This window comes from Miniopterus schreibersii (assembly GCF_964146895.1).
Source record: "Miniopterus schreibersii genome assembly, chromosome: 18".
Classification (NCBI taxonomy): Eukaryota; Metazoa; Chordata; class Mammalia; order Chiroptera; family Miniopteridae; genus Miniopterus; species Miniopterus schreibersii.
The window spans coordinates 40,346,390-40,366,036 of record NC_138121.1 but is presented as its reverse complement, the minus strand read 5'-3'; the positions used below and the strand labels follow the sequence as shown (position 1 = coordinate 40,366,036).

Genomic DNA, 19,647 nt, shown 5'->3' with positions numbered 1-19,647 from the left:
AAACCCAAACAGCCCCCCCGCATTCGTAGGGAGAATCAGCACACAGAGCACCCTCCCTACATGTGGGTGAGGGCTACAGGTGCTTGATGTGAAGGGAACCCCACTGGTTGTTTTTCCTATGCTCTGTGTCTGGTATTTTGAGGGAGCTGTGATGGTCCACACCATGGCAATGCAATCAGAGGGGTGGGTGGCTCATGACTGCAATTGGCCATAGATTAAAAAGCTCTAGGAACTATACCTCAGCATCTTTGCAGACACAGAAGCTAGAGGATCCTAATTTTAGACTCCTGGAGGCCAAAACAATAAATTGGGGCTGGATCCTCAGGTGTGCTATGGACCAGCAGTTACATGATTCTAGGAGGAAACTGCAGGGTTCTAGCTAGGACACTATGTGTACTGAGACAAGGTCAGAGTGAGTCAGGTACATTGGCATTTGGGTTTAAGATCAAAGACAATTTGCCCTAGCCTGTTTGGCTCAGTGGTTAGAGCGTCAGTCCATGGACTGAAGGGTCTTGGGTTCGATTCTGACCAAGGGCATGTACCTCGGTTGCAGGCTCAATCCCCAGCCCTGGTAGGGGCGTGTGCAGGAGGCAACCAGTCGATGTCTCTCTCTCTCTCTCCCTCCCCCCTTCCACTCTCTCTGAAAAAGCAATGGAAAATATATCCTCGAGTGAGGATTAAAAAAAAAATCAAAGACAATTTGAGATGAACAGCCCATGGACACAGGCAGACTGTCTCAGCTGTGGAGAGTGGGGTGCTGAGGCTCTCTGGTGCCCACACTGATTCTACTTCAGATCGAAAAAACAGGTCGGCTTCCCCCAAGGGATCCGGGCACACAGTGCGCAATGAGAAGCCAGGCCCCTGTTGCCATGACTCAGAGGCCCCTGAATGCCCTCTTTGTCCAGCTCCTTGCAGCCAGGCAGGGCTCAGGAAAAGCTGAAATGTGAGAGGTGGTGGTTTTGTGCTTTAGGTTTATTTTGGGATAATGATAAAGACCATGAATCCCAGGGGATGCCAATAGAGCCAGGCCATGCTTGGTGTCTGAATGGGAGCCCAGAACAACTCCCTGGGAAGGTTTCCAGGCTGGTGTGGAGAAGGTGAGGCAGAAGGGATACAGAGCACAGGGCAGAACACAGGTGCCAGAGCAGGCCAGGGTGACGGGGGGGAAACCCCAGGCAGCCACCACAGACAGGGCTGTCCTGCGGGGCGGGACTGGGAGAGGGAGGCTTAGGGGGGTTGCTCACCCTGGAATTCCTGATCGGGAGTCGAGAAAATACTGAGGACACAGTTTGCTTCCCATTGAAGACACTGGAGGTCACTTACAAAACCTGAGGGTGTGATTTGAATGGAAGGCAGGGTGGCTGACAGTGAGAGGAGCACTTCCCAAGGGCATTGCCCACGCACTGGCTGTGAGCACCTGTCTGTGCCTTCCTCACAGCCGGTGCGATCCAGTTTACATCACGGCTGACGTCTCTGTACAATTAGAGAAATCACCACCAATCTGTTGGCCAATTTGATATAGTTTGATGTTCACACACTGGCCCCAGACACAGTCCCTGTCACTGGCCTTTTGTTTCGGGAAACGTGGTCTACTTACTACAAACTCACAGGTCCCCCCCTTTTAAAAAAAAAAAAAAAAAAAAAAAATATATATATATATATATATATATATATATATATATATATATATCTTTATTGATTTCAGAGAGAGGAAGGGAGAGGGAGAGAGAGAGAGAAACATCAATGATGAGAGAATCACTGATCGGCTGCCTCCTATATGCCCCCTTCTGGGGATCGAGCCCGCAACCCGGGCATGTGCCCTGACCAGGAATCAAACCTCAGTCCCCTGGATCCTAGGTCGATGCTCCACCACTGAGCCACGCCCAGCCGGGCACAGGCCCCCTTTTTACAGGGAGGGCTGCACGCTGTCCACCCTGTCTTGTGCTCTGCTCTGTCACTCATGGGGGGGGCAGTGCTTGGTATCAGTTGTGGAGCTTCTGTGTCCTACTGGTGGACATGTATGTAGCTTAAGTTCCCCAAGGACAGGGTCTTGTTGGCCTACTGGCTGCTGCTCCAAGCATCATGGACCCTGTAAGAGAAGCATTGATACTGGTCCTCTAACAGGTGTGAAGTGCAGATTCTAAGAAATAGACTTGCTGGGTCCAAGGGTATATGAACTTATTATTTCAATAAACATTTTCAAATGGCCTTCCATAGGGGCTGTGCCAATCGACACTGCCACAGCTCTTTTTGTTACTCCTCCTCAACGATACTTCTTCCATTGATTTTTAGAGAGAGTGGAAGGGAGGGAAGGGGAGAGGGAGAGGGAGAGGGAGAGGGAGAGGGAGAGGGAGAGGGAGAGGGAGAGGGAGAGGGAGAGGGAGAGGGAGAGGGAGAGGGAGAGGGAGAGGGAGAGGGAGAGGGAGAGGGAGAGGGAGAGGGAGAGGGAGGGAGGGAAGGAGGGAGAGAGAGAGATAAATCAATGTGAGACACATGGTTACCTCCCTCATGCGCCCAGACAGGGCCCAGATTCAAACCTGCAACCCAGGTATGTGTCCTTGACTGGTATCCGAACCTATGACCCTTTGGTGCCTGGGTCAACGCTCTAGTCACTGAGCAAACTGGCTGGGGCTGTGGAGCTGTTTGATGATTTTTTATTTTTAAACTTCCTGTTTTTCAGTTTGGGTAATTCCTCTTTTGCTCAGCCTACTGATGAAAGTATTTGAGTGTGTGTGTGTGTGTGTGTGTGTATGCATCCTCACCTGAGGGTATTTTTTTCCATTGATTTTTCAGAGAGTGGAAAGGAAGGAGGGAGAGAGAGAGAAATATTGATATGAGAGAGACACACTGGTTGCCTCCCGCACATGCCCCAATCAGGGTCAGGGAACAGGTAGTGCCCTTGACCAGGTATCAAACCCGAGACCCTTTGGTGCATGGGCTGATGCTCTAACCACTGAGAAACATTGGCAAGGGCTGATGAAGGTGTTCCTTATCTCTGTTACCATGTTCTTGTCTCTCATAGTTTTCATCTGTCTGTGTGGTGCCTTTTCCACCAGAGACATCAGCATATTGGTCATAGTTCTTTTAAACTTCCTGATAGTTCCAACATCTGGGGCTGGTTCTGTTACTTGCCTTGTCTTTTAAGAGTGGGCTGATATTTTTTCTTGCATTTTTTTGTCTCAAAAATTTTAAAAAATTTATTGTTGAAAGTATTACAGATGTCCCCCTTTTCCCCCCTCACTGATCCCCTCCACCCTGCATTTACCCCACTCCCAGACTTTCCCCATAACATTGTCTGTGTCCATGGGTTATACACTCATGCATGTAAGTTCTTTGATGAATCTCTCCCCAACCACTCTCCCACCCCACTTTCCCTCCAAGATTCAAGATTCATCATTTTGTTTCATGCTTCTATGTCTCTGGATCTATTTTGTTAACCAGTTTATTTTGTTCATTATATTCCATATATGAGTGAGATCATGTGATACTTGTCTTTCTCTGGTCTCTCTCATAATTTTTGATTGAATGTGAAATGTGTGTGGGCCAGAGGAGTCTGAAATAAATTATGTTTATGCCTCTTGTATGGAGAGTGCTTCCTGCCCCTGTCCTGGTGGCAAGAGACCTAGGTAGCCTGGCCGGTGTTGCTCAGCGGTTGAGCATCGACCTAGGATCCAGGCGATCTGGGTTCGATTCCCAGTCAGGGCACATGCCCCGGTGGTGGGCTAGATCAATGACTCTCTCATCATTGATGTTTCTATCTCTCTCTCTCCCTCTCCTGAAATCTCTTCTTCTCTCTGAAATCAATAAAGACATATTTTTTTAAAAAGTTTTTTTTTTTTTTAAAAAAGAGACCTAGGTAGTCTGGGCAGATGGGTTTCTTCCCATCCCCCAAGGGTAGATAGATGGCTTTTCCTGTACCCTCCCCCAGCACAATGGTTTTCACTTTTGCCCTGAGGGCTGCCCACCCTGTGTTAAGGCTTTGGCTTCCCAGGAGAGAAGGATCTCCCTTGGGCTGGTGCCTTTCTGGTGGAGGGGACTGCTCCCCATTTCCAGAGTTGATTGCTGGGGGAGACTCTCATGAGTCCCTGGTGGAGTGTGGTGAGAACCTGCAAGTGGGTGTGGGCTCCTTGTGTTGGAGGCTCCTGGGGTTCTGTCCTCTCACACTAGCCCACGTATGGCTGTCAGCAATTTCTGAAAACATGTCACCTGAATTCTAACTAAATGTCTCTTTGAAGTGCAAAACGGTCCCTCAGCTACCAGAGACTGACCGTGGTCCCACTATATAGGCGGGTGGGGTGAGCTGACTCTGGTCTCTAAGTGCTCAAGGTCAATCTGGGCCTCGGGTCCCTCTTGAGGCAGTTGCTTTGATAAGACGAGGAAAGGAAGGGAGAGAGAAGGCCCAGTCTCCTCTCCTAGCTCAGCCCCCATTTGCCTCAGCTTTATTCAGAGACCCTGTCAAGCCTTTCCTGAGCTCTCGGCCTCCTCCCAGGGGCAGCCAGCGTTTTCATATCCCTGCTTCTCCTTGTCTGCCTCTGCCATTGACAGGTGACTTTGCTGGGAGGAGCAGAGATCCGTGGGATTTAAGTGAATTGTGTGTGTTCCTTTGTGCTCGTGTGTGCGTGGGGCACACACGCCCACACATGCTGAGTTTTGTGGTGTGGCTTTCTCTAATTGGGATTTGTAGCAGCAACTACACAAAGATGTCAGCACAAACTCCCCACTCCTCTCTGCACCCTTCTCTCGTTCTCCCACCGCCTCCACCTCCATTGCATAAACTGTGCTCCAGGAATTGGATCAACCCATGTTGTGCCTCAGAGATCAGTCCTAGGAAGTGTGCCTGGAAGCACAGATGTGAGCTGTTGCCAAACAGCAGGGAAGGAGTATTTTGGGTGAAGGGGGTTTCTGCATGATTGCATCACCTCGGTGGGTCTCAGCCACCCTCACCTCCAGGTTAAACATTCTTTACTGTGGACACGGTACTCTGGACTTTCACACACACTTCCCTGGGAAACTTGCTGGCATCTGCAGGCTGGTTTTACAAGTGGAGAAACTGACGCTGAAAGGTTTTCTTTTTCTTGTTTTCCTTTCTGACCAGTCTGGGTACTTACAGGAGAGGGTTTCACGGACTCTACCTCTGCAACTTTAATGCCTTCACTTCCTGATTAGGAGGTCACACTGCAGCACAAAGCACCTTTGGCTATCTTTTCCTACAACACAACCTCTAAGGGTAGAAATGTGGAACATTGGTGCTCTCATAGGAAACTGAAGTGGGCATTGATGCCATACACATGCCCTGCCTGCACAGCTGCAGATGGCTGTGGCCACAACATGCACTTGAGAAGACACAGCCAGGGTGGTGCGTGGCCTGGGGTCTGCACACTGCCTGTGAGTTTCTGAGCACAGCATCCCTCCAAGCTGCCAGCTGTACACAGCTCCCCTGTGCTGGTGAGTTTTATAAAGCTCTTTTATAACTTCACTTGGTTAGAGAAACTTGTTCAGTGGTTTCTAAGAATATGGACCTATTGTGTCTACACTTTGGAATTTGGCAAGCTTTAGGAGAATGCAGGTCTGATTTTATTGCTAATTAAAGTAATTAAAATGTTTTTTATTTATATTTTCAGAGAGAGAAGAAGGGAGAGGGCTAGGGAGAGAAACATCAATGAGAGAGAAACATGGGTCCACTGCCCTCTGCTTACCCCCTACTGGGGATCGAGCCTGCAACCTGGGCATGTGCCCTGACTGGAATCGAACCAGTGAATTCCTGGTTCATAGGGCGACACTCAACCACTGAGCCACACCGGCCAGGCAGCTGCTGCCTTTTTTTGAGCCCATCTGTTCCTTGAGGTTTCCTAGTCATCGTAATTCACAGAGTGTGAGGCCATGAGAGAATCCTTGTGGGGACTTCACGGGTTCTGAGTTAGTGTTCCTGTCCCATACCTGGCCCCATTCTGTGTCTCAGTCATGAAGAAGAGCGTGGTTGTGCTGAATGGGACCTGAGCAGCACAGCCCGAGGGCAGGCAGATGGTCCAAAGGGGGCTTCAGTTTCAGGCAGAGAAGGGGCATGAACCAGGGACAGAACAGCCATCACAGAGGGCAGACCCCTTAGTGCTCTGAGCTGCTGGGGGTTGGGGGTGCATGTGGAGCCACCTAATGGCCTCTCCTGCCCCCTTCGCTTTGAAAATCATCCCCAAGTCACCTGCTTTTATGGATTTTCAGATATAAAAGCCTTTCAATCATTTCCCACCTGCTAGGCAACCCCGTGTGCTGGGCAGAAGTGTAAGAGATGAGGAGCAGGTGAGGCAAAGGCGGGAGGAAAACATGGACACTGAGCCAGAGTTGAAAGGTGACTTCTTTCAACCCTTTGTGAGATAATAGAAATATATATTCCTGGCACAGAGCTCCCAAAACCCTTGTAAATTCCTAGGTGGTAAGAACACCAGGACCATCTTTTGTTCTAACCAGGCAACTCTGGGTGGCTCTGGATGGCTTCTGGATGGAGACTGGTCACCAGAGAGACCCAGCCATGATTAGAAGCTATGGATATGAGGCCCATCCCCATTCCCCAGGAAGGATTGGGGAGGCTAGAAACTGAGTTAGTTATGGATCATGCCCACAGGAGGAAGCCTCTATAAAATCCCAAATGTACGGGGTTGGGAGAGCTTCCATTTTGGCCAGCACTTTCACCTGGGAGGGTAATGCACCCCAGCTCCATGGGGACAGAAGCTCCAGTAGTTGGGACCCTCCAAGACCTCTACCTGTGTATCTTCATCTGGCCAGTCACCTGTATCCTTTATCATATCCTTTAAAAAATTGGGCCCCACTGGTGTGGCTCAGTGGTTGAGCGTTAACCCATGAACCAAGAGTTCACCGGTTCAATTCCCAGTCAGGGCACATGCCTGGGTTGTGGGCTCGATCACCAGTAGGGGTGTGCAGGAGGCAGCTGATCAATGTTACTCTCTCACTGATGTTTCTATCTCCCTCTCCCTTCCTCTCTCTAAAAATCAATAAAATTTTTTTTAAATAAAAAAACATGTAAACATGTTTCCTTGAATTCTGTGAGCCACTCTAGCAAATTAATTGAACCTGAGGAAGGGGTCATGGGACTCCCAAATTTGTTGCCAAATCACGCAGAAGTTGTGGGTAATCTGGGGACATACGACTTAGAATTGGTGTCTGAAGTGGGAGCCGTCTTGTGGGACTGAGGACTTAACTAGTGGGATCTGTCTCCACGTAGACAGTGTCAGAATTGAGTTAAATTGTAGAATACCCAGATGGTGTCAGAATTGCTTGTTATGGGGAAATACCTCCCCATATTTGGTGACCAGAAGTGTCAGAAATGAAGTGTTCTGTATGAAAGTTTAGGAGACACAGGAGAAAGACTCACATAGGCGGGAAGAACTCGGATTTTTCCTACTCAGTAAGCTGGATTGTTCTTCTAACTCACCAGTCAGAAGGGCCAGAGGACTCAGGACGCCTTCAACACAGCTTTCACCTGTTTTTTCATGTATGCATAAAACTTGTAACTGGTAAAATCTGTCAAAACAAATCTAAAAAGCTCTTTCCATTTGAAGTGATAAGAAAGCCTGTGTCATTATCTGATGGGCCTTCTACAGTTTATTCTCAGCCGGAGTGAGCCAGTCAGCCTGCTCCCCTTGCCCAGTGGTTTCAGTGAAGTCCTGTGGCCCTCAGTCCACTGCTGGATTCCTCAGCCCCAGGCAGGGCATAAACTGGGCTTGGAGGCCTCAACCCTTCTAACCCTAAGATGCCCCTATTTTAACCTTTAAAATGTTTTGTATACTCTTATGAGATGGTCACAAGAGGCTCAGGAAGAAAAAGTTTATTATGTTAATGAGTCTTAGAGCCACGTGGGGCAGCACCAGGGTGGCAAGGAGGCAGAAGACCAGAACAAGGGGGAAGGTATAGGTCATTGCCTTTATTGGGGTTTCCACTGGAAAGGCAAGGCTGGGCACGGTGAACAGCCAGGATTGGATAGTTTGAATAATTTCAGCGGCTTTGGGCTGTAGCAGTAGTTCCAAGATGCCTGGCACCTGCCCGTGCAATGATTAGGGCAGAGGACTGTCGCCTCCAGGGTCTGGGGCTAAATGGAGCAGGTCTGGCACTGGACGGGCCAGTTTGCAGATCATGGGCGTGCTCCCCAGGCCTTTGCTGTCTCTAAGAATTGGCTAGCTTGGGATGGGTAGTCTCTTCCCAGCCAGAAAAGCTTTTTTAAGATGTCAAAACATTGTAATATCCAGAAAATAAAACATACGCATATAAAAATATTAAATACAAACTATTCATACAGTGGAATACTACACAGCCAGGAACACGAGTGACCGTCAGCTCTGTACACCGCCGATGGGAAAGGCACCACCGCTACAGGCGACAACGGGAGCCCCACCTGGATGGGCCCCCTTACTGTGGCGTTTTGACCCGTGTTTGCGGCTACAGGATGGCGCTGTGCTATCCACTGGGGGAACGGAAACGTGCGGTCCCTGAAATTTAGAGTCCAGTGACATTAAACATTTAGTCCCTTGGTGTCACCAGCTGCCTCACGGACTACCGCCTTGGGGGGAGGGCACAGACCGTGTCTGTCACTGAGGCGCACAGGCAGCCCGCGGGCTAGTTCCGGGTTTGCACCCACGTTCTGCAGGACGCTGTCCGAGGATTTGGGGTTTGAGTCTGTCAGGTTGTTTCTTCATGACCAGCTGTGCGTCACTGTCGGCAGGAAGAACGCTCTAGGGATGCTGCCGTTTTCTCGCAGGTGATGCCGTCTTGAATCCGCCCTGGCAACCACCGACTCCAAACCAGCGCCACCTTGCCCAGGCGTCGGGCCACCCCTCGCTCCGGCCACCACCAAGATGGCTGCTGCGCGGTGCCCGCGCTCAGGGGATGGGTGGGACCGGGCAGCTGCCAGCCAATGGGAGGGCAGCGCGGGCTGCCAGCCAATGGGAGGGCAGCGCGGGCTGCCAGCCAATGGGAACACAGCGCGGGCCGGACGTACGGAGCTGCCGCCGGCTGCCCAGTTCTCGCCATGTCAGACCCTGGCGCTCCGGAGGCCGCCTTAGGCCCGGGGCCCCGGGGCCGCAGGAGGACGTGGGCCGAGCTGCTGGGTGAGTGGACTCGGGGGACGCGGGCGTGGGTGGTGCCGCGTCCGAGCCCCGTTCTCGCCCGAGCCCCCGCCGGCCCTCCCCGGGAGGCCTGGGCCTTCTGAGCGCGCGGGCTGCCTTCAGCCCTCTCGGGTCCCGACCCCTGGCCCTCCTTGTGACCCTGAGCCCCCTAATCCGGCCCCCAGGCCTCCTGCCCTCTCAGTCCCCTCCCGGGTCGCCCTGTGTCAGACGTGGCGTCGGGGAAGGCGGGTGTGGGAAGGGGATGCGTTCCCCACGCGAGCCCAGGAGCGCCCGTGACAGTGGCGTGTGGCTCTCGGGCGTCGGCCGCTTGTTGCCGGTGGGACCAGGGTCAGGCCCGGGTCCCCCGGTCGGCGGGGTCACAGACTGGTGCTCCCGTTGTCTGAACCGGGTACCGCAGCGGGAAGGGTCAGGAGGCCGAAGCCCGGCCGTGAGCGCGGACAGCAGGTCCAGGCGGCCGCCGCGCAGCTCCTGAGGCGCCATCTGAACCTGGGACAGCTCCTGCTCGAGGTGAGGGCGCTGGGCCGACCCCGCGGCGGGCCGGGCGTTCTCCGCCGAGGCTGCTGGGACGCCCCACTCTGCTGACAGGGGAGGAGACAATGGGGAGCGTTTATCTTCTCAGAGGTGAACTTAGTAATTCTGAAGAGGTTTCAGTAAGTTTCACTTCTTCAAACGAAACACCTGAGCCCCTGGCAGGAGGCAGGCGTTCCTCGCGCACGGGTGGTTGGTTGTCTGCACGCACTGCCAGCTTTTGTGCCGGGTTCCAGGTGGAAGGCCCGCCGGCGAAGCTGCCTCTCAGCAGGTGGATGGACCGCGGCAGCCCCGGGGCGCTCATCGGTGAGTTGGGGCTTCCTCCCCTCCGCGCCTCATCAGGTGGTCGGAGCGCTGTAAAGTCACCGGGGCGTGCTCACCGGGAGTGGAGATGCGGATCCCCGGACAGTCAGGTGTTTGTGACTTGTTTGGGGAACGTTATCAGCTATTACTTTAAAACAGGGTTTGAGTCACCATGGGCAGAAGCAGTGGGAAGCACCTGTCCCTTGGAAAGGTGGACAGTGGTGTACATTTAGGGAGCGGTGGGAGGTTGGGGGGTAGGAAGCCAGAGATGTTAACTAATTGACTTGTTTTAGATTTCTATTGAAATAACCTCACACAGTAAGCTTGGTAAAATAGATTGATTTTCACTGCCATATTGTATTTGATTTCACAAGTTATGCATCATTCCAGGGAGCCGAGCTCAGGCACACATTCTTGTATGGACTTTAGATCAAGGAATAAGAACTTACATAAGAAGCTCTTAACTTTGACCACAGAAATATAAAGAGACCCTTAACTCATGAACTTTTTTAGTTTTTCCTGCTGAAGATAGTGACTACCATACTAAAATAACTTTCCTATGGAGACACACTGGAAGTAAATGGCTAGAAATGAGCATTTTCTATCTTTTTACTGTGAATTATTTCTTCACCACAGTAGTTGATAGTTTCTAACACTGTCATTTGGAACCTTTATAACTACTGAGTGTTTTCACTTACATATTGGAATGTCATACATCTTCCTATTTAAAAAAATTAGCTATGGCCTGGCCGGGCGTGGCTCAGTGGTTGAGCATTGACCTAGGATCCAGGCGATCGGGGTTCGATTCCCGGTCAGGGCACATGCCCGGATTGTGGGCTCAATCAGTGACTCTCTCATCATTGATGTTTCTATCTCTCTCTCTCCCTCTCCTTTCCTCTCTCTGAAATCAATAAAGATATATTAAAAAAAAAATTAGCTATGGAACTCAAATAATTTAGAAAACAATGTACTCATAGGCACCATGTTTTCAGACTGCTTAGCATTTCTTTTTTTTTTTTTTAAATATATCTTTATTGATTACAGAGAGAGGAAAGGAGAGGGAGAGAGAGAGAGATAGAAACATCAGTGATGAGAGAGTCATTGATCGGCTGCCTCCTGCACGCCCCCGACCGGGGATCGAGCCCGCAACCTGGGCATGTGCCCTGACCAGGAATCAAACCCCGATCGCCTGGATCCTAGGTCGCCGCTCAACTGCTGAGCCACTCCCTGCTGGGCTGCCTAGCATTTCTTGCTTATTGAGTGCAGACCAGAGGCTGGTGGTGGCTGCCTGTGGGCCCAGCACCCATGTCCCCTTGGCAGCCCCAGAACTGAGCATACCTGTCCCTCAGCTGCCCACAGGTGTGAGGCACAGCATTGGGAAAGCAGACTCACTTTGCACTCAGACATCATTGTACCGTTGGCAAGACCCGATCTGTCTTTGACACTGAAATAATTAGGAAAAAGGGAATTCATTAAAAGAGCCTACTGTAGTTGTCAATTTATTGTGCTCCTTTGGAAAAGTTGATAAAATTCTTAACCAGAATATATCTGCCAAACTCCCTCATTTGTGTCCCACAAAACACAAGTATGTATATGCAACTATGGGCTTCGGGTGCTGCCCTGATTGATTGTGAGCTGCTTCAGTCATGAAAGTATCTTCACTTGATACCTTGTGTTTTCCCTGGAGATCTTTTCTACCCTTCAAAAGACAATTTTCTGTGGTGCTACAGCTTAAAATAGTGCATTTTAAACTCTAAGTCTTCTGTTTTAGATTTTGTAATGTTTCTGTCATGTTTTGTGTTTTCTTAAGGCTCCGCTTTACGAGATCAAGCCTCGCGGCTGGGGCTTCCAGTGGCGGTCCTGTCCAGCCAGACGGTGGCCTCCGCCTTTGTGCAGATCTGTGAGGTGCACGCTGAGCCCTCTCGTGGGGTGCTGCTGGATCCGGAGCAAAGAGTAAGGCACAGCATGATGTGGAAACTGTACTGCTCTTACTTTTTAGCTATTGGGGAAAATGGGACATTTCTTTAATGTTGTTTCAGGTATTTGCCCATTTTAAAAAAAGACTTAACCTCTCTTTTCAGAAGAAATTGTCTTCCTTGTTAGAGATCGCTGGGCATTTATTAGCACACAGTATGTTCTCCCGTCTCTCCTTCTGTGAAGAATTGTGGAAAGTACAGGTAAAACTGAGATTATAACTCTGATTCCAGGGGTTTTCCAAGCAGTGTTCTGTCGTTTGGGTGGAGTCAACAGAACCCCTACATTTCTTTTGGAATCCCACCAAGAATCTCATTAGTTGCAGAGTAGGGAAAACTGTTCAGCAAGTGCCTCTGGATAGGAACGAAGTGTCTGCAAACACTGTGTGTGTTAGTGTTCACAGGGTGCAGAGAAGAGTGGGCGACTATTTGGATGGTTGGCAAAGCCTTCCTAGAAGATCTGGGAGGTGCGCAGAGTGACTGAGGACGGTGTGTGTCCCTGCTGCTGGAGGGAGGGCCTCACTGAGAGGGGACAGAAGAGAGAGATGGGGCCAGATCACAAGGGGCTGTGCTATGTTGAGTGAACTTTATCTTGAAAGCCATGAAGAGCCACAAAGGATTCTAAAAAGATACTGGCATGCCCCTTTATATTTTGGAATCTTGGGTTGGCAACAGTGGAGACAGGTCAAGAAGTGGGTGAAATTAGAGACTGGGTAGGGTCCTATCTGAGCCTGCAGGACATGTGGTGGTGGAGACGGGCAGGAGGACGGGAAGGATGGCAGTGTGCATGTCTGAAGGTTTGGTGAGTTTTAAAATCGTAGTGGATAAAACATTTTAGGCTATGCTGTTGTTCCACTTGGGTTTTAACATCATTGATGTCATTGATGTTTCTATCTCTCTCTCTCTCTCTCTTCCTCCTTTCCTCTCTCTGAAATCAATAAAGATATATGTAAAAAAGAAAAAAAAAGAAAATGCATCATGAAAGACTCAACAGTGATGTTATTTTTTTCAGGATTCTTTGTTGCTGGAAGCTGTGTGGCATCTTCATACACAAAACATTGTGAGCCTTCAAGAACTGCTGGAAAGGTGATGATAATATAATATGACCTTAATTCACATGATTTATTTTTTGTAATCTAGTGTTGTATGTCTCATGTATCAAAGCCAAAAATTGCCTAGAGAAACTATTACAGCTGACCTTTGAACAACATGGGTTTAAACTGCATAGGCCCACTTATACATGGATTTTTTTCCGGTAAATACAGCCTTCCCTCTCTATGCATGGGTTTTGCATCTGCAGATTCAACCAACTGGGAGGTTCAAAAACGGTATTTTCAACCTTCAGCTGGGAATCTGCAGATGCAGAGGGCCAGCTATCTGCATTTTTCTATGCCATTTTACATACTGGACTTGAGCATCTGCAGATTTTGGTATTGGTGTGGGGTCCTGGAACCAGTCCCCCACAGATACTAAGGGACAAGGACTGTATTAAGTTTGGGGGGAGTCCAGTTGTATGTGGATTTTTGACCCCTGTGGTGTTCAAGGGTTTACTGTAATTTATTATTTAAAAGGGAACATTTTTTGCAATTGAAGTCTTATCATTCACAGCTTGATAACGTTTTCTTTGTATAAGGTATATGATAAAATATTTTTTAAAACTAAAAAGATGTTCAGATAAACATGGTTAATATAACGTGTGCAAGTGCTTTTATTCCCTCCTGAAAGCCCACCAAGACTCAGGGATTTTTTAAAAAGGCACACAACCCATGAAGATGGGACGGTGTGGGAGAGGACGTAACAGGAACAGAGTTTGAAGCAGGAGGCAGATGGACCAGTGGTAGACAACTGAGCAAACTTGAAATGGGCCTGTGCTAAGCCAGCAATGTGGAAAGAAGGGAACCAATCCAGTTTCTTCTTTCTTCCCAAAAGACTCAGGGATGAATGGCCCCAGGTGCCTCTGGGTATAGGGGAGAAGAAGAGAGACTTGGTAATTAAAAGCGGGCGCCAGAAGCACTTGGAACCTTAGATGGTTGCTTCCTCGCTCTTGGCAGCCAGGCAGTTGCTCCTCCCTCGCTGAGGGGGAGGCAGGGGTCTGCATGTTTGTTCTCTGGTTGGGAAAACAGCTCTCTTTTGGGGGATCGTCAGACAGAGTAGAAGATACTGTGTTGAAACTGGTGGTGGTACACGCAGGCCACATCTGGATTTTAAGTTGGGTTTTTATGCTAAAAACATTTTTGATGAACCAAAGAAGTAAAAAAAAAGAAATATAAAAGTACTAGAGGGAATCTTAGAAGGATATTTTTATAATCTTGAAGTGGGGGATGCCTTACTACTCCAATAAAAAATGCACAAAGGATTTCAGTAGCCAATTCCCCTGAGATGTACAGATGGCCAAGCACATAAAGATGCTCAACATGATTATCAGGGAGATGCACATGGGATAGGCTGGCAGGTGAGGGCTCTCCCATCAGGGCTTTGCAGACCACACAATTGTCACAGATTGTCCTGCATGACTGATCCCCTTGGTGACAACCTACAGCCTGTAATTGCTGCTGTCTGTTTTATTTGTATGATTATGTTATTACCAAACTTTCTACCCACCCCTTCCCAACAATAGTAAGCTATTCCAAATAAATAAACTACTTGAAAAAGACTTTTTTTAAATCCTCACCTGAGGAGGATATTTTTTCCATTGCTTTTCAGAGAGAATGGAAGGGGGAGGGAAGAGGGAGAGAGAAACATTGATGTGAGAGAGACATATCGATTGGTTGCTTCCCACCTGCGCCCTGACTGGGGCTGGGGATGGAGCCTGCAACTGAGGTACGTGCCCTTGGCCAGGATTGAACCTGATATCCTTCAGTCCGAGGGCCAACACTCTAACCACTGAGCCAAACCGTCTAGGGTTGAAAATTATCATTATTATTATTTTTAAATTTTTAAAAAATGTATCTTTATTGATTTCATAGAGAGGAAAAGAGAGGGATAGAGAGAGAGATAGAAACATCAATGATGAGTCATTGATTGGCTGCTTCCTGCACACTCCCGATTGGGGATCGAGCCTGGAATCCGGGCATGTGCACTGACCAGAAATTGAACTGTGATCTCCTGGATCCTAGGTCGATGCTCAACTGCTGAGGCACACCTGGCTGGGCTGAAAATGATTATTTTTTTTATATATATATATTTTTATATATACCTTTTTGATTTCAGAGAGAGGAAAGGAGAGGGAGAGAGAGACCGAAACATCAATGATGAGAGACCATTGATCGAGCCCACGACCTGGGCATGTGCCCTGACCTGGAATCAAACCCCGATCGCCTGGATCCTAGGTCAATGCTCAACTGCCGAGCCACGCCTGGCCGCGCTGAAAATGATTATTTTTGATGTTAGTAGCAGGTGTCCCTGATTTGGTGCGGAAAGCTCAGGTGGTTGCTAGCTTATCTCAGTGACCTAAGCTTCCTAGTGAAATGAGTGGGAGGAAAATGGCCTGGTGGCTGTGGAGCAGTGAAACCAGGTAAGCTCTCTGCTTGTTTCCAGCCATTTGGACGTGCAGGTGGTGGTAGCATGGCTCTTCAGGAACCTGCGTTGTCTGTGTGAGCAGACAGAAGAGTCCTGTCAGCACATCGACATCAGTAGGTCTATGCTTTCTGGTAAGTTCATCATGGAGGCGGCTTCTTGGGTAAAACTCATTTAGGTCAGCTTTCTTCTATGAGGATCTGTGAGAAGCAGAACAGGCCCCCACACCCATCACATGCATGTCTAGCATGAAGTCATCTTGGGCCATACCTGTCGTGCTGTGTTTGCATTTAACTTGTATTGTGTGGAAATTTTGGGAGGTCAGCCTGTTAACCTATTATATCAGAGGCCTGTAGCTTATGTGTTAAGTTAAAAATGTGGATTATGACCCACTTGGAGGAGGGCTGTGCTGATTGAGGTGCAGTTTCACCCCCACAGAGGATGTGTTATAGGAGACAGACCAGAGCAGGAGCACCTCTTACTTACAAGGTGGTTAGGTACAGAGGCCACTAACTTTTTGTGGGCGCAATTCTAATTTATTTTAAAAGGTGCCTCAGGAAAGGCCAAGTGGGAACTTGGGGTGGGAATTCTAAGCTCAGTACTTACGTAAGTCCAGACTGGGTATGAGCTCATCACCCATGTTTTTCTGGGCATCTCTCTCTTGGAGTGGGCCCTCTCTTGCTGCTCTCACAACCAGTAATCCCCAAGGAGTGAATTCTACATACAATTTTCTAAAATTTTCTGTGATTCTTGAATCCTTATTCTGTCCCCAGACAGTTTAAGTTTAAACTGAAGATTAGATAGAAAATTTTTAATTTTAGCCCTCTTGACTCTAACCTTTTCAGAAGGATTGGGTTCCTTTCCTGCCTCATTCCCCAGAGTGTATAATGTTTCTGGGTTCTTCTATAAAGGTTCTTGTGTTGGTGTAGAACAGAGGTGGGGAGTGTCCGGCCCACAGGCTGTATAGGGCCTGTGAAATCATTTGGTCTGGCCCTGCCAAGGCAACCGCAGGCGGGACTCAAAATTCAGTAAGTCTAGGAGCTTTTTTCGTAGCTAATTTTTTTTAAAATCCTCACCTGAGGATATTTTTTCCGTTGCTTTGAGAGAGAGAGAAGGAGAGAGAAGGAGAGAGAAGGAGAGAGAAAGAAACATCAACTTGAGAGAGACACATTGATTGTTTGCCTCCCATACACGCCCCGACCAGGCTTGGGGATCGAACCTGCAACCAAGGTACATACCCTTGGTCAGAATCGAACCCGGGACCCTTCAGTCCATAGGCTGACGCTCTAACCACTGAGCAAAGCCAGCTAGGGCCGTAGCTAATTCTTAGGTTGATAATTTTGTATGGCCCATGAATGATGTTATAAATATCCAAATGGCCCTTCGCAGGAAAAAGGTTCCCTCCCACCCCTGGTGTAGGAGATGGGCTGAGAGAGTCCTCAAGAAACCCTTGGAAGCTACTTTACAAGAAAATTCCTTACTTGTAAACTTGATTCATTATAAATACAATTGACCCTTGAATAATGTGGAGGTTAGGGGCACCAATACCTCACGTTAAAAATCTGAAAACTTAAGTTGGTCCTGTGCATATGCAGGTTCCCAACCTCGGATTTGATCTGAGATAGGTTGACTCTGGATGCCAACTGTGTTTATTGGAAAAAAAAAAAAGGTCGATAAGTGAACCCACGCAGTGTAAACCTATGTTGTTGAAGGGTCAGCTATGTTTCCCTATCAAATAGAATAGCAAGGAGAAGAGTCTGGTTTGGTCAGAGATTTGCTAGGTTGGGTTTAATGAATACTGTGTGTGGCGTCTGGTGGGTAGTGACCTGCAGGGCTCCCAGGGACCAGGAGCAGAGTGTCTTCTCAGCTCCCTGTGGGTCTCGCCCTCCTAGCCCTGAAGAGGGTGGTCTGTGTGACTCCTGGCTGCTTGGGGACCACAGTGTATGTAAATACTCTGCTTTTGTGGTTTTCAGATTTTGTGCAAATGTTTGTTTTGAGGGGATTTCAGAAAATCTCAGGTCTGAGAAGAAATGTGGAGGCTGAACGAATGCCCCAGGTAGGAGGAAAAGCAAAAGGAAGCATTACAGGGTTGCTGAATAAACCTCCTACACCCGCCATGGTGTCCTTCCTTGGACATCCCTGGACCAGTGGCTGACCTTGCTGTGATCATGAGATGCCCCCATAGTGTTCCTCTCTTGTCCAGTAGGTGTGGGAAGTGGGAACAGGCCATGATTTCCCTGCATGTCTTCTGGTTTCCAAAGTTCTTGAGGGCGAAGGTATTCCCCATGGCCCAGAACCTGGGCCTGTGCTTTCAGATGAGGGAAGAGGGTGCTCTTTACCGGCTACAGTTGAGACAACCTCAGCAGGACTTTTCTGCGCAGACAACATGTGGATAGTCCAGACGTGGGAAGCGGGCTGGGGCCAGTGGGATGTGGCCAGGGCCTGGGCATTCTGGGGTATCATGAAGGACAATTCCAGAAAGTCTGCCTTTCACTCTGTCTGGTCTCCTCAATGTTGGGATAATATGTAGACCTAATTGGAAATCTTAAGTGTACCTCTTTGAAAAGTCAATTTTGTATTTGACTCCAGAGTAACAACTAGCTTTCTTGTGTAGTGCACCGATGTGACTGAGTAATAGTAACTTCATTCTGTGTTCACAGATTGCTGCGGCTGTATTGCAGAAAATGCTGCTCTGTGAGTTCACTGCTGTATGCCTCAGACTGTAAATGGCTGTTTGCATACCAGGAATTTCCTCAGTTTTCTGCCTTTCTGTTTCAAGTATTTTACCTGTTTGCATATTTCTCCCTAGAGAGCCCTTGTACCAGAAAACCCCTTTTTTGGTTGTAATGTGGCATAAACTTAGCTTCTACTTTTTCTCCTGGCTCAGTTCCTCCAGAGCTGGGAACACTTAATTGTCTACATATTTTGATTGGTTTTAAAGGCTTTATTATACACTTGGAAACCCGAATGCCTTGGGCCATCTGAGGGGTTTAGGTGGCCTGGGAAGTCTGTAACTTGGAAGTGAGGGGCTCTTACAAAAGATGAAATTCCTGCCTCGCCCAGAAACACTGAGTTGGGTTGTTTTTGATGAACTGTGATGACGTGCTGTCTGTTTTCTGTTTCCACATTCTGGCATCAGTTGCACTTGAAACCTTGGCTGCCGGCAGCGTGCAGGAGGAGTCCTCAGCACACAAGGCAGTGAGATGCTGGTAGGTTTCTGGGGCATCCTGGGGGCGGTTTCCCCTAGGTTAGAGGTCCTAGGTATTTTAGATACTTTGAAATACCAACAGGGCTCACGAGCACACTTCCTCTGTCAGTGTCAGAAGAGATGACAGCTGAGAAGCACTGGAAACCCCCTGGTCCCAGTGATCCCTCTGAAATGAGGCAGGAGGCTGGGTTCCCCATCTCTGGGCCCCTCATTCCTCTAGGCCCAGACTCCTGCCCATCGTGGTGTACCCCTCTTCCCACCCAGGTGACTGTCTCATTGTTGTGCTCTTTCCCTTGTGCCTGCCGTCTCAGGCCTTCTGCAGGGCTTTCTGGAGCACACAGCTAGCAGTTGGCTTCCACCTGCTCCAGGGCTCCCACTGAGACCCACAGTGATCCTGGCTTTGCCACGTTGGCTTTGTCTCTCTGTGACTCTAGAACTGCACGTGGACATGCTGGATTGGATGTTGGGGTGTTGGGGTTCATTTCAGAGTTACATGGGCAAGGCCAACTTGGGAGTTGGCTCTCTCCTAGGAAACCCAGAGGATTTCCCAGCATCTCTCTACTTTTTAATTATTTTGCTCTGTCACTCCATAAATACTTCATAGTTCTCAACTGTGCTGTATAATTCAGTACTTTATTTAAACAATTGAAAACACTGCTTTGTTCTCTAAATTTTATGCATTTTTGTAATATGCCTATGTTGCTCAGACTCATGTCCCAAGAATCAGATAATGATAATCAATCTGTTTCTTTTTAAATTAGTTGCCAATACTTAACAATGAAGTCAGATATTCCCTAAAAGTCTGGGTGGCACACTGGGACCCCACTCCTCAAGAAGCAGCAGTGCCCGTGGACTCCTGTGTCCTCCCTCTGCCCAACATGCCCTCATTATATATGTGACCGTGGGGCAGTGCTGGGACCCTTGGTTTTCTCCCACCAGGAATCAGTAGGGCTGACCCTGGCACATTCCCCCCTTCAGCCCTGGTCAC

General features: G+C 48.8%; 1 protein-coding gene across 1 annotated transcript in view; it reads left to right on the top strand.

Moving 5' to 3' along the window:
- Nucleotides 1-9,027: 9,027 nt before the first annotated feature.
- FANCA (FA complementation group A) overlaps nucleotides 9,028-19,647 on the top strand; it is a gene marked incomplete at its 3' end in the record, with an annotated part of 48,901 nt that continues 38,281 nt past the window's right edge. Inside the window, exons 1-10 of the mRNA XM_081119412.1 lie at nucleotides 9,028-9,113; nucleotides 9,529-9,638; nucleotides 9,896-9,965; nucleotides 11,773-11,915; nucleotides 12,044-12,139; nucleotides 12,948-13,021; nucleotides 15,473-15,585; nucleotides 17,425-17,507; nucleotides 18,112-18,145; nucleotides 18,591-18,660. Coding sequence (XP_080975538.1) covers nucleotides 9,035-9,113; nucleotides 9,529-9,638; nucleotides 9,896-9,965; nucleotides 11,773-11,915; nucleotides 12,044-12,139; nucleotides 12,948-13,021; nucleotides 15,473-15,585; nucleotides 17,425-17,507; nucleotides 18,112-18,145; nucleotides 18,591-18,660 — 872 coding nt within the window. The 5' untranslated portion in view covers nucleotides 9,028-9,034. The remainder of the gene's footprint in view (nucleotides 9,114-9,528; nucleotides 9,639-9,895; nucleotides 9,966-11,772; nucleotides 11,916-12,043; nucleotides 12,140-12,947; nucleotides 13,022-15,472; nucleotides 15,586-17,424; nucleotides 17,508-18,111; nucleotides 18,146-18,590; nucleotides 18,661-19,647) is intronic.